The 22,473-nt window shown below is 49.0% G+C and overlaps 1 protein-coding gene across 1 annotated transcript in view; it reads left to right on the top strand.

Annotated features, from left to right (window-relative positions):
• Positions 1-447: 447 nt before the first annotated feature.
• adcy5 (adenylate cyclase 5) overlaps positions 448-22,473 on the top strand; it is a 494,269-nt gene continuing 472,243 nt past the window's right edge. The window contains exon 1 of the mRNA XM_072468291.1: positions 448-1,398. Within this exon, the coding sequence (XP_072324392.1) occupies positions 457-1,398 (942 nt within the window). The 5' untranslated portion in view covers positions 448-456. The remainder of the gene's footprint in view (positions 1,399-22,473) is intronic.

Below are 22,473 nucleotides of genomic sequence, written 5' to 3' on the forward strand. Positions count from 1 at the left end.
ATCCTGAGCGATATGTGCTTAAAATGGAGATGGCACCAACCCTCCTGATCTTCCCTCAAACCTGGATTCAAATGAAGATCAACTGGTGACGGATCTGGGAGGCAATGTTCAATTCAGAAGAAAAGTTCAGATCATCCTCACAGCTCTAAAGGTGTGGTTTTATATATCTAGAAGAATAACAGCTGGAATTTGCCATTTTTCCTCACAGTCCATGGGATTAAACGATTTGAGACAATTATTCCAGCAACGAACGCGCCAATTACAATAAATTGAAAGGGTTTTGGGATCAGGAGAACCAAAATGTTTTACAATATGGTTAAATGCTTGGGAAGAATCTGATCCCCCTCCCTCTGGATTGGCACAGAGGGATTGGAAAAGTTAAGTGGAGAAAGTTGTGTGGAGGAAGAAGACTGTCTTCAGGGTGGCGGGGGGGTGGGGGCTGGTCAGGGGAAGACCATGTCTAGAGCGAACAGTGTGAGCCCGCCAGGTGGCGGACCACCTCCCGGGGGAGGTAACGAACACAAGGCAGCGTGGGCGGAGGGCGGTGGGTGCACGTTGCAGTCCAGAGCCAATGGCATCCCGATCCCCGGCGGGAGAAGCAGGGAGAAACCCTGGGGGGACGAGGAGGATGAGGAGGATAGCCAGAGGCGCTTGCCCGGGAAGACCGCCAGGCTGAGCATCCGATCCAAGTCCGCCTGGCAGGAACAGCTGAGCAGAGAAGGGGGACCAGGGAGCCGCAACAGTGTGGTCCGGTCCAGGCATCAGCTTCGGCTGGATGGCGAGGTGAGACCCAAGTCAGTGGAAATGAGACTGGAGGAGCAAACCATGTCGAAGCTGGCGGACGTTGACTCCTCGGCGTCCGATGTCGAGATCTCCTTCGCAGATTGCTGCCATGGACTGTTTCGGATCTTTCAGTCCAAGAAGTTCCAATCTGAGAAGTTGGAGAGACTGTACCAGCGATACTTCTTCCGGCTAAACCAGAGTAGCCTGACCATGCTTATGGGGGTCTTGGTGCTGGTCTGCGCCGTCATGTTGGCTTTCCATTGCGCCCACGGGAGCTATGAGCTGCCTTACCTGGTGGTCCTGGCTGTGACCATTGTCCTGGTCCTTGTGTTGATGGTGGTCTGCAACCGAAATGGATTCCATCAGGACCACATGTGGATCATCTGCTACCTGCTCATTGTGGTGATTCTGGTGGTAGATATCATCGGGCTCCTCCTGGTGGAGCCTCGCTCAGCATCGGAGGGGATTTGGTGGACCATCTTCTTCATTTATATCATCTACACCTTGCTGCCCATCAGAATGAGAGCTGCGGTCATCAGTGGCATCCTCTTGTCAGCCCTCCACCTTGGCATCTCTTGGAAGAGGAATATAGTGGACCCCTTCCTGTGGAAACAGGTAAGAACTCTGTTGAAAAATAAACAACTCATCAGCTTTGCTTGATGATAGAATATGTGGTTTGAAGGGGATTCCGCTGGTTCCTCTTGTCTACCTTATTGCTGAATGTCAGCTCTTGATGCTGGATCGGGATACTTGTGGCATTGATTGCGTTTATCAATATATATGTACAAATTGCCAGATTATGCTCCAGTTGTTTCTGAATCTGGTTCAGAATTGTTTGTGACAATGTACAAGACCCGGTTGCTGCTGATGCATCCATACGGGTTGCAAAATGTCAAATGAGCTGCTGCACATTTTTAATGCTGACTATTGTAGTGACATCTAGGTGTCTGGTCAAAGAGAGTTCCTTGATCACCCGACAATTCTTTTTTTAAAAATGTGTTCATGGAACGTGGATTCCATTGGCCAAGCCAGCGTTTGTTGACCATCCCTAATTTCTCGAGAGAACAACTCCGAGTCATAAACGTTGGCGTGGGGTCTGGAGTCACACCTAGGCCAGACCGGGTAAGGATGGCAGATTTCCTTCCCTAAAGGCCATGAGTGAATCAGATTGAGTTTTTGCCCCAATTGATGGTATTTTCATGGTCGCCATTACTGAGACTAGCTTTCAATTCCAGATTTTATTTTCTCAATTAATTTACTTTGTTCATTGACTTTAAATTCCACCAGCTGCCATGGTGGGATTCGATCCCATGTCCCATCCAGAGCATTAACCTGGGGTCTCTGGATCATCACCTCCCCGTATTGCTTTTGATTAAAGCCAATTATTCAAACAATAACAATTGACCTTCTGGAGGGCAATTGGGAATGTGCACTAAATGTTGGCCTGGTCAGCAGTGCCCATATCCCATGGATGGAAAAAAAACAAAGGTTCTGGTATCAGTGATTCTTAAAGTATTGAGGAGGTCGAACCCAAAGAAATGTGTGTTGATATAATCTATAAGTAGGTATAGGGTCTCTTGCTCCGAGAAAGGATGGTTTAGATTGATCAACTTTGTTATGAATGGTGAATGTGTGAGAGCGATTGTGGGGGCAGGCAATGGGACTGGATATCATTATTTGCAAGGGACTGGACAGAAATTTCTCTGAGGGGTTTGTGTGCGGTATTCTTTGAACTTTGGGGGCAAACACGTAGGCATGTGTTCCTGCTCCCTATGTTCCTTCGTTCTTGCTCAAATATGTAACAAATTGGATTGTACCAAAATCAACAACCCTGTGTAGAAAAGCTGAGATACGTTTTCTGAGCATGAACAGAAACAGGACTAACCACAACTCGAAGCAGTACTAACCACAACTGGAAGCAACCTTGCCAAGGCAATTATAAAACCCATTCTCTGTTTCATTACAATTCCACTGGGTCATGACTAGCTCTGGCTCTTTTACCAAATGGCTGCTGTCAACATTGGCGTAACTTCCAATGTTTAATTATGAAAGGTGAGGTACCCTCAATAATGATGCTTAGAGATTAAACTGTAAAGAAGGCTTTATTAGGCTAATAACTATGCTACAGATTTGGACGAGAGCTGACTGCTATACAGACCATGAGGCAGGCCTTTATGTACGGCTCCCAGATGGGCGGAGCCAGAGGCGGAGTCCCCAGGGTTCCAAGCCTGGTCTTAAAGGGGACATCACCTTACATGATAAGGCAGTAACCGTTCATCACATTCACCCCCTGTTTAAAAAGGAGTCCGGCGGGGGTGAAGTGCTATCATAGGTCCATCCGTCTCGGCGGCCGGATCGTCCTCCTCGATCTCCTCAGTTCGGGCGGTGGTGCGGCGGGCACGGACGTCCCGGTTGAGGGCACATCCGGGAGCACAGCAGTCGGAGCTTCGGTCCGGGTCGGGGCAGAGGAACTAGGCAGGGCCGGGGGTAGCGGAGCCGGCGCCGGGGGGTCTGTAAAGGGGGGGCGCACGGTAGGAGCTCACCAACGGGTGGTAGGGCTGGAAGGGGGTGTGTTGTAGGGGGCAACGGGTCCTGCAGGGGAGCAGCGCGGGAAGGGGCGTCTGTGGTGGAGGATCCAGCGGGCGCCAGATCCCGGAGGGAAACCGTATCTTGCCTGCCGTCGGAGTACTCCACGTAGGCGTAACTGGAGTTGGCGTGGAGCAGTCGGACCTTTTCAACTAGGGGGTCCGTTTTATGGCTCCTCGCGTGCCTCCGGAGAAGAACAGGTCCCGGAGCCGTCAGCCAAGGTGGAAGCGAGACCCCGGAGGTAGACTTCCTGGGGAAGAGAAACAATCGCTCATGAGGGGTCTCATTTGTGGCTGTGCAGAGGAGTGACCTAATGGAGTGGAGGGCATCGGGTAGGACCTCCTGCCAGCGGGTGGTTGGGAGATTTCTCGACCGCAGGGCCAGAAGGACAGCCTTCCACACGGTCGCGTTCTCCCTCTCCACCTGCCCGTTTCCCCGTGGGTTATAGCTGGTCGTTCTGCTCGAGGCGATGCCTTTGCTGAGCAGATACTGACGCAGTTCATCGCTCATGAACGATGTACCCCGGTCGCTGTGGATATAAGCAGGGAAACCGAACAGGGTGAAGATGCTGTGCAGTGCCTTAATCACCGTGGCTGAGGTCATGTCGGTGCAGGGAATGGCGAATGGGAAATGGGAGAACTCATCGATCACGGTGAGGAAATAGGCATAACGGTTGGTGGACGGGAGGGGCCCCTTGAAGTCCACGCTCAGTCGCTCAAAGGGGCCCGAGGCCTTCACGAGCCGAACCTTGTCTGGCCGGTAGAAGTGCGGTTTGCACTCCACACAGACTTGGCAGGCCCTGACAATGGCCCTGACCTCCTTGGTTGAGTAAGGTAGGTTGCGGGACTTGATGAAATGGACGAGCCGGGTAACCCCCGGGTGGCAGAGGTCATTGTGGATGGCTTGCAGGCGGTCCTCCTGCGTGTTGGCGCATGTGCCGCGGGACAGGGCATCTGGGGGCTCGTTGAGCTCCCCTGGACGATACTTGATATCGTACGAGTAGGTGGAGAGTTCGATCCTCCACAAAATTTTATCGTTTTTTATTTTGCCCCGTTGCGTGTTATTGAACATATAGACGACCGACCGTTGGTCGATGACGAGGGTAAACCTCCTACCGGCGAGGTAGTGTCTCCAGCACCGCACAGCCTCCACAATGGCTTGTGCCTCCTTTTCGACTGCAGAGTGTCGAATCTCGGAGGCGGTGAGGGTTCGGGAGAAGAACGCTACTGGTCTGCCTCCTTGATTGAGGGTAGCAGCCAGGGCGGTGTCTGATGCATCGCTCTCTACCTGGAAAGGGATGGTTTCGTCCACCGCGTGCATGGCGGCCTTGATGATGTCGGCCTTGATGCAGTTGAAGGCCAATTGAGCCTCAGCCGAGAGGGGAAAAGTGGTGGTCTTTAGGAGTGGGCGGGCTTTGTCCGCATACTTGGGGACCCACTGGGCGTAATAGGAGAAAAGCCCCAAGCACCGTTTGAGGGCCTTGAGGCTGCGGGGGAGAGGGAGTTCCTTAAGGGGGCACATGCGGTCGGGGTCGGGACCTAGGACCCCGTCTTCCACGACATAGCCGAGGATGGCCAGCCGGGTGGTGTGGAAAACGCATTTGCCCTCGTTATAGGTCAGGTTAAGGGCTCGGGCGGTCTGGAGGAACTTTTTGAGGTTAGCGTCATGGTCCTGCTGATCATGGCTGCAGATGGTGACATTGTCCAAGTACGGGTATGTAGCCCGCAAACCGTACTGGTCCACCATTTGGTCCATCGCCCTTTGAAAGACAGAGACCCCATTTGTGACACCAAAGGGGACCCTGAGGAAGTGGAAGAGCCGGCCGGCTGCTTCAAAGGCAGTATAGAGGCGGTCTTTTGGTCGGATGGGGAGCTGGTGGTAGGCAGATTTGAGGTCGACCGTGGAAAAGACTCGGTATTGGGCGATCCGATTTACCATTTCCGCGATGCGAGGAAGGGGTACGCATCAAGCTGCGTGAATCTGTTTATGGTCTGGCTATAATTCACGACCATCCGTTTCTTCTCCCCGGACCGGACTACCACCACTTGCGCTCTCCAAGGGCTGTTGCTAGCCTCGATGACCCCCTCTCCCAGTAAACGCTGGACCTCTGACTTGAAAAAAGCCATATCTTGGGCACTGTAGCGCCGGCTCCTGGTGGCGACGGGCTTACAGTCGGGAGTGAGGTTAGCCAATAGCGAGGGGGGTGCGACTTTCAGTGTCGCAAGGCAGCACACCGTGAGGGGGCACAAGGGTCCGCCGAGCTTCGGTGGTTGCACTGGAAATCCAGTCCGAGCAGCAGAGGGGCACAGAGGTGAGGGAGGATATAAAATTTGAAACTGGTGTATTTGGCACCCTGGATCGAGAGATCCGCAATACAGTACCCCGTGATTTGTACCGAGTGGGACCCAGATGCGAGGGCTATGGTTTGGGATGTGGGATGGGTGCGTAGGGAGCAGCGCCTTACCGTTTCAGGGTGGATAAAGCTCTCCGTGCTCCCGGAGTCGAAGAGGCATGCAGTGTCATGCCCGTTGACCTGGATCTGCATCATGGAGTTCTGCAGGTGTTTTGGCCGAGTTTGATCGAGGGTGATCGCACCCAGTCGCGGGTAGTCGGAGTCGTAAAATGGCCGCTGCCGTTGGTCGCACGTGTCGGGTCAAGAAGATGGCCGCCGACCAGATGGCCGCTCCCATGATTCGCACGAGGCTGATGACGCGTCAGAAGAGGACGTATCGGGTCGGTGCGCAGCAGCACTGCGAGGCCTGCGGGCCTGAGAGCCTGATTTTCGGGCCGGCTGTTCTTTGTTTTTCTGGCCCCTGGGTCTGGCCAGGCAGACCCTCGCAAAGTGCCCTTTCTTCCCGCAGTCGCTGCAGATCGCGGAGCGGGCTGGGCAGCGTGGGCGTGGGTGCTGGCCCTGCCCGCAGAAGTAGCAAGGTGTGCCCCCATGGTGAGCGGGTCGCCGCGTGGCGCAGGCCTGTAATACGGGCGAGTCTGAGGAAGTCCGGGGGGGGCTGGCAGAGTCCGCGGGGTACGTACCCAAGTTATGCCGGGCCACCTCCAGCAAGGAGGCGAGCGTTAACGTCTCCTGGAGGTCTTTTGCCCCGTTTTCGAGCAGTCGCTGCCGGATGTAGGTCGAGCGGATGCCGGACACGAAAGAATCTCTGATGTGCAGGTTCATATGGACTTCCCCTGTCACATCCTGATGGTCACAGTCCCTGGCCAGCGTGGTGAGTTTCTCAACAAACTCGTCGAGCGATTTCCCCCGAGCGCTGCCGGCAGGTAGAGAGCAGATGCCGGGCGTGCACCTCATTGACGGGTTTGACAAACCGCTTGCGGAGCAACTCAATCGCTTCCTCATAAATCGTCGCCTTTTCGAGCGTGGCGGAGATTCTGTGACTCACCTGGGCGTGGAGTAGACGCAGCTTGCGTGGCCCCAGGATGGGAGTCTCTGCGGAGTCCAGGTAGGCCTCGAAGCACCGCAGCCAGTATTAAAAAATTTCCTTTGCCTCCGGCGTTCGTGCTTCCGGATTGAGCTTCTCTGGTTTTAGGCTTGCGTCCATCCTGAATCTAGTTTAGCCTAATAAATTGAGGTACCCTCAATAATGATGCTTAGAGATTAAACTGTAAAGAAGGCTTTATTAGGCTAATAACTATGCTACAGATTTGGACGAGAGCTGACTGCTATACAGACCATGAGGCAGGCCTTTATGTATGGCTCCCAGATGGGCGGAGCCAGAGGTGGAGTCCCCAGGGTTCCAAGCCTGGTCTTAAAGGGGACATCACCTTACATGATGATAAGGCAGTAACCGTTCATCACAAAAGGGTTTATTGAGTTGAGCTGGAGCTAAAGGGAGTCTCCCCAAATTATACACTTAGCAAAGTCATTTTTGTTTGCGTTCCTGTAAAAAGGGTATTTTCGAAAAACTATGGAGGGGCTGGTTTAGCACAGTGGGCTAAGACAGCTGGCTTGTAATGCAGGAGAAGACCAGCAGCGCGGGTCCAATTCCTGTTCCAGCCTCCCCGAACAGGTGCCGGAATGTGGCGACTAGGGGCTTTTCACAGTAACTTCATTGAAGCCTACTTGTGACAATAAGTGATTATGATTATTAGGTGTCAGTCGACTGCACTGCATCAGTGGTGAATCCGACTGGTCGCTGCATTGGACGAGTAGGCTGTGTTTTCCTTAAAGGAACATTGTCCTCTTTCTTGTTGAGGAAGGTGTCACAGGATATTTGTAAATGTTGGATAATTTCCTCCCCCTTTCTCCACCACCTATGATCACCATCCCGGCCACGCCCCCATTACCAGGTTAGATTACTTAACTCTTGCACTCATCAAACCTTCACCTGAGTCATTTTTGGTGTGCAGCACAGAACTGTTAAGGTGAGGAAAGAGCCCATTCAGCCCATCTTATCTGCGCCGGCCAAAATAAGAGAGAAAAAAGAAACTAGCCAATCATTTTAATTCCACTTCCTCGCACCTGGTCTGTAGTCTTGCAAGTTACAGCACTTCAGACGCAGATCCAGGTACCTTTCAAATGAGTTGAGTGTTTTAGCCTCAACCACGAAAAAAGGTTTTCCTCATGCCCCCTCTAATCCCTCTTCCAATCACCTTAAAAGCTGGGTAATAATGACTTTCCTGTGTGCCCTATCTGGGCTCCTCATAATTTTGTACACCTCGGTTAGCTCACACCTCAGCCTGATGTAAGCAAAGTGATCACTTGGCAGAAGCCTTTTGTTTCAGTTTGTTTGTGCATTCTCACTTAACGTCCCCACCACACCCTCAGCGACATAGCGACGCTTTGACTTTTCAGGATCTGATTTCAGAAGACTTGCAAAATCATTTCACACAAACTTAATCTCTTACCAGCATAGAACCCCTCCAGTGCAGATGGAGGCCATTCGGCCCATCAAGTTCCTCTGAACGAGCACTCCACCCAAACCCACTCCCCTGCCGTATCCCAAAATCCCCTTAACCTCCTTCACCTAACTTCCACTTCTTTTGGATACCAAGGGGCAATTTTATCATGGCCAATCTAGCTGACCTGCTCACCATAGGGCTGTGGGAGGATACCGGAGCACCCGGAGGAAACCCACGCAGACAAGGGGAGAACGTGCAAACGCCACGCCGACAGTCAACCAAGGCCGGAATCGAACCCGGGTCCCTGGTGAGGCAGCAGCGCTAACCACTGTGCCACCGTGCCGGATCCGAGATCACGACTGGGATTTCATACTGCCTGCACATTACATATGTTTCTGCATATTCTTCCATGAATTCTTTGCTGAATGCTTTATGTTTCGAGTGGTGCAAGTGCACGAGAAAATTTATGTTTCGAGTGAACATGTTTTTAGTTGAGCATCCTGTCTCTGCTCAAAACCAATCTAGTCCTCAGTGCCGCCACTCAGTTTCCTTCAGTCTGAAAGCCCCCCCTCCCCCTATGGGGAATTCAACTTTAACCTAGGTTCTCATGGTCATTGCAGTTGTATTTACATTGGAATCACTGGGCACTCAAGTCTGTGTAGCTGGGATACTGAGTTCTACTCCTCTCGTCCTTATGGTGCTGTGCCCAGCCTGTTTTGGCCGATGGGGTATTATTGAATGGTATCGGGGACAGTGAACGTATGCCCCCACAGCTGGAGTCTCAAGCCACGACTGGGAGCGAAGCGAAGGAGAGAAGTGGTGAGGTTCATGCACGGAGTCACGGTTATCTTGACCACGTGACCCTTGTCCACCCTCATCATCGGACAGATACACTGATAAAGATGAAGCCTTGGGCAGCAGCGCAAGAATGTTGGTCAAGCCAGAGCTTTAAGTGGACCTTCTTCATGGTTGGGACTAGACCCTGATGTTATTTGATCATGGTCGTCATTCGCACATCCATGCTCTTTCCGGCCAGTATCACTGGATAACGATAATATTCTGTATAGAAATTGTGATTTCTTTGTCACTTGTGTTTCATAGAATTTACATAGAATTTACAGTGCAGAAGGAGGCCATTCGGCCCATCGAGTCTGCACCAGCTCTTGGAAAGAGCACCCTACCTAAGGTCAACACCTCCACCCTATCCCCATAACCCAGTAACCCCACCCAACACTAAGGGCAATTTTGGACACTAAGGGCAATTTATCATGGCCAATCCACCTAAGCTGCACATCTTTGGACTGTGGGAGGAAACCGGAGCACCCGGAGGAAACCCACGCACACACTGGGAGGATGTGCAGACTCCGCGCAGACAGTGACCCAAGCCGGAATCGAACCTGGGACCCTGGAGCTGTGAAGCAATTGTGCTATCCACAATGCTACCGTGCGGCCCTTGTTGGGCTACTGACTTCTCATTTCCCACAAGGCTGTGTTCTGGGAACTCTCTGCCTTGTTAGAAATATTGAATATTTTTGGCTGTGGAAGTTCACGAAAACAGGATTGAAAAAAAATAATAAACACCATAGAGCACTCCTGTTTCCCTCCGCAAGGAAATAATTAAGTATCCGTTGCCTTATAAAGCCCACATTTATTGACTTTGGTAAGCAGCTGCCTTAAAGGCAGGCTTGATGCCTGGCTCCAGGCCCTGATGCCATGGTGGGTTGCCATGGAAACCTCATCTCCACTTTGCCGTCTCCGGATCCTGAAGCCAAATAAGCGTATTCCTTTCTTGACTGAAGATGTGTGGGTGGGTGAGAATATAATATTAATGGGGTGCGGAGGTGGGTGGAGAGAGGGGGAGGCACAGCAAAACTGTCAGGAGCCCGTAAGAAAGAATAGATCCAGCCATTTTATTGAAAGGTAATTTGATGTGCTTTCAATGCCTGCTCAGCTTACCCCACTTAAAGGGGCAAGGCTCGATTCCTCAAGCACTTGTAGGTTAACCCATTTGACATGGTGCCACCTTAATTCCAAAGTACTTTTTTAACTGTTTGCTTGCCAGCACTATTAAACTGATGGACAATGACAAAGCGTAAAGTGCTCCAAAAATGCATCTGCGCATCCTTTTTAATATCATTCCCCCACCCTTTGCTAGTGTCAGGCCAATAGCCATCCTTTATGCGTGAGTGCCAGGCAAGCTCGTCAACCACAGTGGGAGTGGAAAGTGGTGTGTTCAGGCCCATGCTACCCTTACCTGATATGGATGTTCCAGTAAAAATCCTTGCTTAGGAATTGGGAATCGGAAGTCTAGCTGTGTTACTGTTCAACACGGGCCGCACGGGAGCACAGTGGTTAGCACAATTGCTTCACAGCTCCAGGGTCCCAGGTTCGATCCCCGGCTTGGGTCACTGTCTGTGCGGAGTCTGCACGTTGTCCCCGTGTGTGCGTGGGTTTCCTCCGGGTGCTCCGGTTTCCTCCCACAGTTCAAAGGTGTGCAGGTTAGGTGGCTTGGCCATGCTAAATTGCCCCTTGGTGTCCAAAAAGGTGGGGTGGGATTACTGGGTTACGGAGATAGGGTGGAGGTGTGGGCTTGGGTAGGGTGCTCGTTCCATCCTCGTCCTCTCTCCTCAGTCTGACCCAAGGGTGGGTAAAACCACCACGAACGTAACATTTTCTATAAGAAGGCTTGTAATTGCAATTGGTCCACCTGTCTGCTCATCTTTTAGTCTGTGTGGGGTTGGGCTGGGGTATGGAATGTGTTCTTTTGATCTGCCTCTTGCTGCCCAAATGCCAAATTTATTGTCACTTTGATGCAAAGCTTAGTTTATAAGCAGAAACGGCCGCCCTTGTGTTAACTTCAGCGCTTTCGAAGTAGCTCGGGATGACCTGGATTTGCCAAGTTAGAGCAGGTGTCCTTAATGGAATAGGTGAGTTTAACAAGCAACGGTCAGCTGCACCAGGCTACTTGTGAGCAACGCTATGAGAGAGCGGTGTTTTTGACAAAATAAATTGCCTTTACATTTCGAGCATCAGAAGTGAAGCGAGATGTGATTGCTGTGTGTTTGCGCAAATGTACAGGGGGCTCTTTGTTGCATTTAGCCCAGTTCGTTCGACAGACGATACACAAGGCTGCCCTGGACTCGAGTCTCACAATGGGGCACAGCCCCATTAGCAAAGGTGTTGTTTTGAAGATGTTACCCTCATAAATGTGAAACAAAAATGATCTGAGTGGATAAGGCGGAATGGGTAATTTTCCTGATCTTTCTGGCTGTGGTAATTGGCACTTGTGCTATCGGGGAAGAGGGAAGGGATCTTGCCTTTTTTAGGAGAAGGGAGAACTTTGAGAAGGTCAGAATAACTTACGCCTGTAGTTAAAGAATTTGCTGGATGAATGTTCCTCCGTCTATTAGACCAAACAATTCCTGAACTGTTGGATATCTCCATTTTAAGCTAAAAGCCGAAAAATCTACTTTGCAGCCTTAGACCCACCCCCCCCCCCGGGCCATAATGGAAACCCCGACGGTGCTTTTTAGCCTTGGGTTTAATGCCTCATCTAAAAGATGGTTCCTCCTCCGACAGTGAACTGCACTGGGATTTCAGCCTGGACATTATGCTCAATTCTCTAGCGTGGGGCTTGCACACAGGACCTCCTGCATTAGAGGCGAGAGTGCTCCCCGCAGCCAAGACTGACTCCAAGGTAGACCAGTGTACAGAGAATTTACAGTGCAGAAGGAGGCCATTCAGCCCGTCGAGTCTGCACCGGCTCTTGGAAAGAGCGCCCCACTTAAGCCCACACTTCCACCCCACCCCAGTAACTCCACCTAACCTAAGGGCAATTTAGCCTGGCCAATCCACCTAACCTGCACATCTTTGGACTGTGGGAGGCACCCAGATGAAACCCACGCAGACATGGGGAAAACATGCAGACAGTGACCCAAGCCGGGAATCGATCCTGGGACCCTGGAGCTGAGAAGCAAATATGCTAACCACTGTGCTACTGTGTGCAGCATGGAACTTAATAAACCTCAGGTCGTCATCGTTTCTGCAGCTTGTACCATTGATGCGGCCCTGAATATGTTGTACAGTATATGTGATATGCACAGATTCATTAGCAGAGAGCAGTTGGATCTTTAATTCATTTCCAGGTGTGAAACCGTTGCCGTGTGTGGTGTGCTTTACTGCGCTACACACTGGTTTGTATCACTTCCCTTTGCTGTAGGGACTGGAGACAGTTGCAACTGCCAGCTATTCATTTCTGGATAGATGTGAACTTGTTGCTAACCATTTCTCTGCAGTCGCGGTGACCTTTACAAGCAGGAGTTGTCTTTATCGCCGATGCGATGGCCCGTTGCTTGTCCTTTCACTGTTTACACATTCGATATTCTCAGTACTGTCACGGCTAACATTTGCAATGGGTTGGGGATGAATAAGGAGAGAGGGAAGTCCAAGTGAAGTATTCACCTCTGAGCCTCTTGGGGGTGCGACCAGGTCTTCAGCAACCCATTATTTTGGGCAGTTCCGTTGAGCAGGGGTTTTCAAACTCAGGGCCGCGACCTGTGGGAGGGTCACGGGCAGATTTCGGGAGGGTCGAGGTGCTCGGTCGCGGCGATCCCGATCGCGGGAGGAACTCCTGACCGCCGCGACCGGCATTTAAAAATGCCGGCAGCGACGGACTTTTAAGATTGCCGGCCATCCTGCGCATGCCTGCCGGATCAAGCAGTACGCAGGCCCGTAGCCCAGCGGGGTGGACCGCCTCCTCCTGACATCAGCACGCTGTCCAGGACCAATTTTCTTCAGAAAACGGCCCAGTCATCCCACCGAGAGGGGCGGCAGAGAGCAGGTCACCCCATGCGCTGATGTCCCATGTGCTGATGTCACGTGTTCTGGGCGCGAGAGAGGTTCCTCCATTTTGCAGCTGCCAGCAGTGCTGGTGAGAACCCATGGGCCTCCGGTGGACAGCCCATGAAGAAACAACTGAAGAGCAGCATAAAGATGATTACTTGAGGTACGGGTTATTCATTATTCCACTGCAAATCAGGATTCCAAGTTCATGTGCGTTATATGCACGGAAACACTGCCAAATGAAAGTTTAGAACCCTCAAGTCTTCAAAGGTATTTGAAGACTAAACATGGCGAGTTCGATCACAAACCTCTTAATTTTTTTCAATGGATGCAGTGGGATCTTAAATCATTAGCGGAAGTCATTATCAGAAATATAGCATTGAATAACAAAATAAGTGACATCATGAGTACCAAGAAGGCTCATCTGTCGCATCAAAGGTAAGGGAAAATGGTGGGTCACCAAGGTAGACTGGCGTGGGTCACGAAGGTAGACTCGCGTGGGTCACGAAGGTAGCCAGAATGGGTCCTGAATGATGGTAAAAATGGTTCCCGGGCAAAAAAAGTTTGAAAAACACAGAGGGGCAGCACGGTAGCATTGTGGTTAGCACAATTGCTTCACAGCTCCAGGGTCCCAGGTTCGATTCCGGCTCGGGTCACTGTCTGTGCGGATATATCGTCCCCGTGTGTGCGTGGGTTTCCTCTGGGTGCTCCGGTTTCCTCCCACAGTCCAAAGATGTGCAGGTTAGGTGGATTGGCCATGATAAATTGCCCTTAGTGTCCAAAATTGCCCTTAGTTTTGGGTGGGGTTACTGGGTTATGGGGATAGGGTGGAGGTGTGGACCTTGGGTAGGGTGCTCTTTCTAAGAGCCAGTGCAGACTCGATGGGCCGAATGGCCGCCTTCTGCACTGTAAATTCTATGATTCTATGATTTTCTTGACTGCCAAGTGCTGTAAGTAAGATTTGCTTGCCCCTCTATTACTTAAATATGTTTTTCTATTGTTTCTCTCGTATCCTCCTGAAGTCTTTGAGACTGAGCACAGCTGACAGCCATCTGGTACCTTGTGTAACTGGGGATTCTTCCTCTATAAGCATAGAAGATGCTGCCCTCCAACCGGCACTGACCCATTTAGTTTGATGTGCTGATTGGAAACTTTAAGCTCGGGTGTTGGCAGGCTGTGGAAAAACGTACCGACAAAGACATTCCGATGGTAAATAACAAGTTATTTTCCCACTATATCCTCGCGCATTTCAGTTTCACTCAGCCGGAACCTGTTCTAAACAATTACCAGCCAGTCAATGAGTTTGTCACGGAGCCCTGCTTGTTGCATAGGCAGATACAACAGGCAATCTGTACAATATGGACCTCCACCCAGTATTGGTGTAAATCCCCAGTTTATGTGCCAGCGGTGTCTATTAAGAGAAGGGCGATTGCAGTTATCGAGAGGAACCGTCTGCACTTCAAGTACTTTAATGGACTTTGCTACACTCCCTCGTTACTGCCCTTGAGCACCAATCCGAGATATTAGCTGCATTGTGGAGCTTGCTGCCAACTGATAGACAAAATCTTCCCCTATCGTCAATCAGTATCTAGACCTAAGTGTTTTCAGCGGAAAATCAGACTAATTGTTCCGTTCCTGGCCCAGGAACACTGAAGCGAACTCTGCTGCCCCAGTACTTGTTCTTGCCTAAGGCCACATAACTCAACATGGGCCAAATATTGAGCCTAGAATGCACCTGGTCTGTACTACACAGTTTCTCATTGGGTGTGCATTTACCCACTGAGCCATTTGGGGGAAGCAAAGCTTTTGTTGGGGTTGTGGGGAGTGAGGTGGAAAGCAGTACACGTGTAGCTAATGTATTATGTGACCGACAATACATTAGTGTCAAAGAAGGCTGTCGAGGGTTATGGAGCTAAGGGCAGGTAAATGGTTGATTAATTGAATGGTTGAACAGTCTCGAGGGGCAGGGTTACCGAATCCTGCCTCTATATGTTTTGTCACCAATTAATGCCATTTTATTCTAGATTGGGAAATGTATGGAGATTCGAGGTAAATCCGATTTGATTTGTTGGCGGAACAGGGTGGGGAGCGGGGCGAGCTGACTGGTAACCTCTCGTTCATTTGTGTTTCCAACTTAACACTATTTTATCCAAGGTTGGGAAACAAATGAAGCTTCTCTGAGTAAAGCAAGTGGCCGTATCTTGTTCCAATGTTCAATGCTCATTGTAATGTGACAGCAGCAGCCCTTTAACATCATGCTGATTGCCAGTGGCCAGTAGTGTGTCCAATAGTAGCATTTGCTACAATGAATCTGAACAGATTAAAAGTATGTTGTGCTGCGGACTCATTTGAAAAATGATACGGAAAGGCACACAGTCACTTGGGAGATGACTCCTGTGGAGTTACTTGTGAGGAATTTGGAGGACACGCTCTTTATAGCAACAGGTATGAACCCCTGTAACATGTAAGGGACCGTGAAAGCAATTTACTTTCCCAGCTGATTGCTTTGCTGCCTTATTCGTATTTTACCCCCATCTTCAGGCATGATTTGCTGCTGATTTACTTTGTCTCAGTCATTCAATTGTTACCGGAAGCGTGCACAGTGCATCAAGGTATGTTATTAGCAACTCTCTGGAAACAAGGAAGCATTTTTGATTTGTCTTTCATCCATCAATGAAACTTGCAGCAAGTCAAAGGGTGAGGGAACGTCATCATCTCTGGATTATCCTTTCCCAAGTACTCCACTGCCACTACTTGGACACATCTTGGCCATTTCTTCATGGGCCAAAATCCCGTAACTTCCAACTTTAGCAGCACTGTGAGGCTAACTTCACCAGACGAAGAAGGCGGCTTGACCATCAAACGTTGGCCAGAAGACCAGGGAGATCTCCCTCATTCCTCTTCAAAAAAGCACTGTAGATAAATACAAGGATATGCTACAGTGTGACAAGTAAGTGCGACAGATATAAGGAAGTGTGCATTATAGGCAAGACTTCTGAAAAATAAAATTAGGAGCACTGCAGGTGTTCAGAGCTGTTAAAACATTGAATCCAACATTTAGTGCAAGCAATACTATGCCGTTACCCTGCGATTTTGTCTTTGATAGTGACAGGTTCATCAAATGAGACTGCTGTTGATTCTCTTATTAATTTAACCGTTGAAAACTTTTGGAACTAATCTCACTCGCAGATTTATTTTCCCTTTGATGTGGACAGGTCCTGTAACATGACCTCGGGAAGCTTGTAGGTACAAGTTGGTAGGTAACCGGAATGGAATCTTGTAGATTATTAATGTTTTAATTTCCCAGGGACATGGGAGCGATCTGTTAATGTCTGCAAAGTTGAAGGTGGTTGTACTGATGTATGAAGAGCACCGTAAAAGATGACATCTGCTGGGAGGAAAAAATGCTCAGGGTGAGGGAAATCAGACCCACTAAGGACTGTTGGAAGCATTTTGATAGTTGCTGGGTTTCTGTAACTGTCTTCAGTCTTAAGCATTTGATTGATTGATGTCCGAAATCATAAACGGGATTGGAAAGGAAGGCAAGGGCTTGAATTCAATGAGGCCCAATCAGACTGCGGTGAATGCGTGTGGTTCTCTGGTGAACTCGCAAGGTTTTACAGTAAGTTCTGCTGTTAAGTATATGTTTAAATACTCTCAATGGTAGTTATTAACACTTGTTCAATAAATCTGTGAATATTTACTTGTGATGCTGTGAACCCTATTATTTTGAATATTAACCTATGAGTAAGAACATTGAAGCTGTTACATCAATGGATTTAATTTTATATTCTGTGCAACTTTAACACAATCCTTAACCCTTATATTCTTTTTGGAGGCTCAAGGGGTATGGGCATAGGCAGGAAGGTGGAGTTGTGGAGCAGAGCAGTCATGATCTTTTTGCATGGGGCAGGCTTGAGGGGTCATGTGGCTTAGCCTTGTTACTTGTGTTCTTATAACTGTCTAACGATGCTAGCAGGAATTTTCCTGTTTGTGTTAATGGTCTCATTGGAAATTAAACCCGCAAATGGCGTTTTGTGCAGCAGCGTCAAAGATTCTGGGTCAACTACTCAGTCAGATGTCTACCAGATTTTCATTGTTGAAGGCACACTGCCCTGACTCATGGGCCAGAGAAGCAATGAGGCAGTATGGACCTGAATCCACCATTACTTGTTAAAATCATGCCAATTGTTAAAGTATCACGTGTTTAGTTGTACAAGATTCTGAACCCGCTGACTTGTCTCCTGGTATTTTTCTTGTAAAAATCCTGTCTGGTTTTAATTGGCCTTATTTACACAAACCACTGGTGTTCATTATGCTGCACCATAGTGCGGTCAACTTGTAAGTCTTCTGGAAAGAAGGAGAGTTTTTGTTTCCTTTCAAAACCTAGGTCTGTCATTCACCAATTTGACCTTCAGCTGGGAGGACAAGGGAATAGCATCACCTTCTGATTGTTCTCCAAGTCACACGTGAGCCCGAACTGGACGCACATCAACCATTTTTCATCATCGCTGGGTCAAAATCCTGCTGCTCCCTATGTGACAGTACAACGGCTGGAGAGGAAGGCAGCATACCAACATCTGCTTCTAGGAGGGAGCTGTAAAACTGGCTTTGCCAATCATGGCCGTATTCCGAGAGAGACAGAAACTAAAAGATGTTGGTTCTACTTCTCTGATTTTCATGGCCAGGATCCAAACACGGTTGGTCTACGGAATCAGCACTTCGTCCTTTCACTTTGTTTGAGATCTGGGCTCCGATCTTGCATGGGTTGACTGGGCAACTTTTTTGTTCTCTTGCCCTACGTAAAGATCTTGCACGGAATGAGTTCAGGTAGCCATGCAGTCCTGATGAGAGGTTGTCAATTTGAAACATTAATTCTGTTCCTCTTTCCCCAGATGCTGCCAGGCCTGCTGAGTATTTCCAGCATTTTCCGTTTTTGTATTTTCGGGAGGTCTGCACCCTGTTTCACCCCTGGTGAACAACTCACGGTTTTGGAACATATCGCGGTTGAGAATTATCGTCGCTGCCATCGGTTCAAGAATGGCCAGGATGGAAATGGGAAAATAAAATCACATTGTGCGGTCGAGGATATTCTAGAGTATGGTTTGTGTTCGGGCATATTCTAAGGGTAGAGAAAAAGGTATGTGATAGTGAATTGGCTATGCCTTTCCTGACATATGCCTCCTAGATGTTGAGTTAGATAGCCATTTTCTCCAACACTGATGGTGTTACTGCTTAATACATTAGCAAATGATGTTGATCCAGGTATATGTGTCAAAACGTGGGTTGTCTCCCCTTTTGCCTGTTTGGCTGAATTATGAGCCTTGGAACTCCTTGGAAATCAAATGGGCCTCGAACCTGCAACGCCTGGCTCAGAGACGGGGATGTTTTTCCGCAAAGCATCCTAGTCATCTCTTTCCATTATAGAGAGAAAGAAAGTATTGGTGCTCTCTCTCTCTCGCTCTCTCTCTTGCTCTCTCTCTCTCTTTTTTTTAATATAGCAAAAGGGGAGACAAGCCTTCATTTGTTTTTGAAAAATATTTTATTGGATGTATTTTCTTTTTTTTTAATTTAGAGCGCCCAATTCATTTTTTTCCAATTTAAGGGGCAATTTAGCATGTTCAATCCACCCACCCTGCACATCTTTGTGTTGTGGGGGCGAAACCCACGCAAACACGGGGAGAATGTGCAAACTCCACACGGACAGTGACCCAGAGCCGGGATCAAACCTGGGACCTCTGCGCCGTGAGACTGCAATGCTAACCACTGAGCCACCGTGCTGCCCTTATTGGACGTATCCCTTATTGGACGTATTTTAAAATGTATACAGAAAAGAAACGAGCAAACAACAGTCGTAACAGTGAACGATACACAATTAACACTAGCGCCCCGTACCACCCCCTCCCAAGACAAGCCTCCACGCGCTACCAGCCAGCACGGGGATTGAACCCATACCGGTGGCATCATTTTACATCACACTCTAGCCAGCTGTGCCAACCAATTCACACAACCAGACAGATACTTGAAGAAAACTAGGCTGCAAGGCTTTGGGGAAAAACCTGGGCCGTGGATCTAAATTGAGTAGCTCTTTTAAAGAGATGGGCCAAGTGGCCTGCTTAAGTGTGTATACTTCTAACGTTCCAGTCTGTTGGTAGGACATCTTCCCTGGTGGCCGCATGATGGCTGCATGACTTGTCAATATACTGTCACATTCACCACCTGACAGAGTTTTGGGTAAGTCTCTGAGAACCGATCAGACCTCTCCGCTCGTATAACGCGACACACAATGTTTGACGTCTCTCTCAATAAGCATTGCAGTTGTGTTTGAGCAATAGCTGCTGTTGAAACCGTTGGCAGTCCAAGCCTCCATTTTAATTTAATTTCCCGCAGTTCTATTTTTGCAGAGCCTGGGAAGGTTTTGATGCTGAATCTTTCTGAATAAAGCTGCCCTGTTCTTTCCAAAGAAGGACAAGTACTTGCGTTTTGAAAAGCATTGTGAGTACTGTAAGCTATTCAATCTTCAGTTGACGTTGACTTAGTTACCTCAAAAGCCACCTTTGGGCCTGTTATTGTATCATGTTCACCTGAAGTGTTGAATCTTCAAGGGGCTTCTATGTTGCTGGAGCATTGTTGGTTTTTTTTTTAAATGTAAAAAAATATATTTTTTCAGGAAATGTTCAATTTTGCAACATGCAAAATACCTCAACACCAACTCTCTCTCCTGTTGGCCAGTTACAGACGACTAAAGCATGCTGAAGAGTGGAAGAAGTTCAGTCCCAAATACTGTGGCTCTCTGCCTTGTATTTTGGAGCTTTGAAGTGAACACCTCCTGAACTGCACCCTTTGGAAACGAGAGTAAAGCGACAGCGGTGTCTCACGGCCCTTCAACGAGGGAAGAAGGTAAATATTGGAGCATCATTTTAAAGAGTGTGAGCAGTGAGTTCTTGCCAATGTTGGTTTTTGGGCATTTCTGCCACCAGGACCTGAAGATAATCCATTCAGAGTCATCGAGCTTTTATCGAAAAGTGCCCATTCGGCCCATTGTGTCCATGCCTGCCATCATGCACCTGTCTATTCTAATCCATTTTGGTCCGTAGCCCTGTATGCTTTGTTACTTCAAATGCTCATCTCAATGCTTCTTAAATGTTGTGGGGGTTCCTGCAGCGAGTTCCGTATTCCACTACCCTCTGAGTGAAAGGTTTTTCCTCGCATCTCTTCTCAACATCCTGCTCCTCACCTCAAATCTGTGCCCCTTGGTTATTGATCACTCCATGAAGTGGAAACGTTTCTTCCTATCCATGCCCCTCATTATTTTATACACCTCAAACAGCTCCCCCTCCTCGGCCTTCTCTGTTCTCAGGCTACCTAACAGGGAATGGAGAGCCAGGATAAATGGGCCATGTTCAGATTGGTAAACTGTAACGAGTGGAGTGCCGCAGGGATCAGTGCTAGGGCCTCAAATGTTTTCGACCTATATTAATAACTTGGATGAAGGCACCGGCTGTACCCTAGTCAAATTTGCTGATGATACAAAGATAGGTCGGAAAGCAAATTGTGAGGAGGATGCGGTGGACCCAAAATTCCTGCTCAAAGTCAATGGACTTTTGGCCGCCCTCAAACCTCCGGTCCCACCCACGATGATTCACTCGTGGGACTGGAAAATCTCACCCAAAGAGTCTGCAAAGGGGCACAGGCAGGTTAGGTGAAGGCACAAAAATGTGGCAGATGGAGTACAACATGGAACTTCCCCACGTTGTCAGGAAGAATAGAAAACAGAATGTTGTTTAAATGGAGAGAGATTGCAGAATGCTGCGGTACAGAGGGGCCATAAGACATAGGAGCTGAATTAGGCCACTCAGCCCATCGCATCTGCTCCGCCATTCAATCATGGCTGATGGACGGCACGATAACACAGTGGTTAACACTGTTGCTTCACAATGCCAGGGTCCTGGGTTCGATTCCCGGTTTGGGTCACTGTCTATGCGGAGCCTACACGTTCTCCCCGTGTCTGCGTGGGTTTCCTCCGGCTGCTCCGGTTACCTCCCACAGTCCTGAAAGACGTGCTTGTTAGGTGAATTGGACATTCTGACTTCTCCCCCCCCGTGTGCCTGAACAGACGCCGGAGTGTGGCGACTAGGGGCTTTTCACAGTAACTTCATTGCAGTGTTAATGTAAGCGTTAATGACAATAAAGATTATTATATTTTTCTCATCCCCATTCTCCTGCCTTGTCCCATAACCCCTGATCCCCTTATTAATCAAGAACCTATCTACCTCTGTCTTAAAGACGCTCAGTGATTTGGCCTCCACAGCCTTCTGCGGCAAAGAGTTCCACAGATTCACCACCCTCAGGCTGAAGAAATTCCTCCTCATCTCTGTTTTAAAGGATTGTCCCTTTAGTCTGAGATGGTGACTTCTGGTTCTAGTTAGTTTTTCCTATAAGTGAAAACATCCTCTCCACTCTATCCAGGCCTCACAGTATCCTGTAAGTTTCAATAAGATTACCCCCCCCCCCCCCCCCCCCCTCCCCTCATCCTTCTAAGCTCCAATGAGTACAGACCCAGAGCCCTTAACCGTTCCTCATGCGACAAGCTCTTCATTCCAGGGATCATTCTTGTGAACCTCCTCTGGACCCTTTCCAGGCCAGCTCATCCTTCCTTAGATACGGGGCACAAAACTGCTCACAATACTCCAAATGGACAAATCACAAAACGTTAGCATTCAGGCACAGCAAGTAATTAGAACGGCAAATGGAATATTGGCCTTTATTGCTATGGGGATGGAATGTAGAAGTAGCAATGCTTTTTCTGCAGCAGTACAGGAGATTGGTTGAACCTCGCCTGCAGTAGTGCGTATGGTTCTGGTCTTACTGAAGGAGCAAAATACTCTCATTAGCAGTAGTCCAGGGAAGGTCCGCTTATATGGAAAGGTTGGGCCTGTAATTATTGAAAATTTGGAATAAAAAGCAGTCTTATTGAAACATGTTCTGCGGGATTCTCCATTGGCGGGACCCTCAGCTTCGCCGGCAACGCACGCACGCCCGGGGGTTTCCTGACGGTGTGGGATGGCCACAATTGGAAACCCCATTGGCTGGCTGGTGGGGCGGGAGGGGGTGGGGGGGCAGACAGGAAAGTGGAGTTCAGGCTACCATCCGATCAACCATGATCTTATTGAATGGTGGAGCAAGTTTGAGGACTGAATGGCCTCTTCCTGCTCCTAATTCTTTAAAAAAAATAAATTTAGAGTACCCAATTCATTTTTTCCAATTAAGGGGCAATTTAGCATTGCAATCCACCTACGGGAATTGAACCCGCGCTGCGGGCCTTGTTCTGCATTACAAGCCAGCTGTTTAGCCCACTGTGCTAAACCAGCCCAATGGTCAGATGTGGTCTCCACCATGAATATG

The sequence above is a fragment of the Scyliorhinus torazame genome, chromosome 2 (genome assembly GCF_047496885.1).
Source record: "Scyliorhinus torazame isolate Kashiwa2021f chromosome 2, sScyTor2.1, whole genome shotgun sequence".
NCBI classification, from domain to species: domain Eukaryota; kingdom Metazoa; phylum Chordata; class Chondrichthyes; order Carcharhiniformes; family Scyliorhinidae; genus Scyliorhinus; species Scyliorhinus torazame.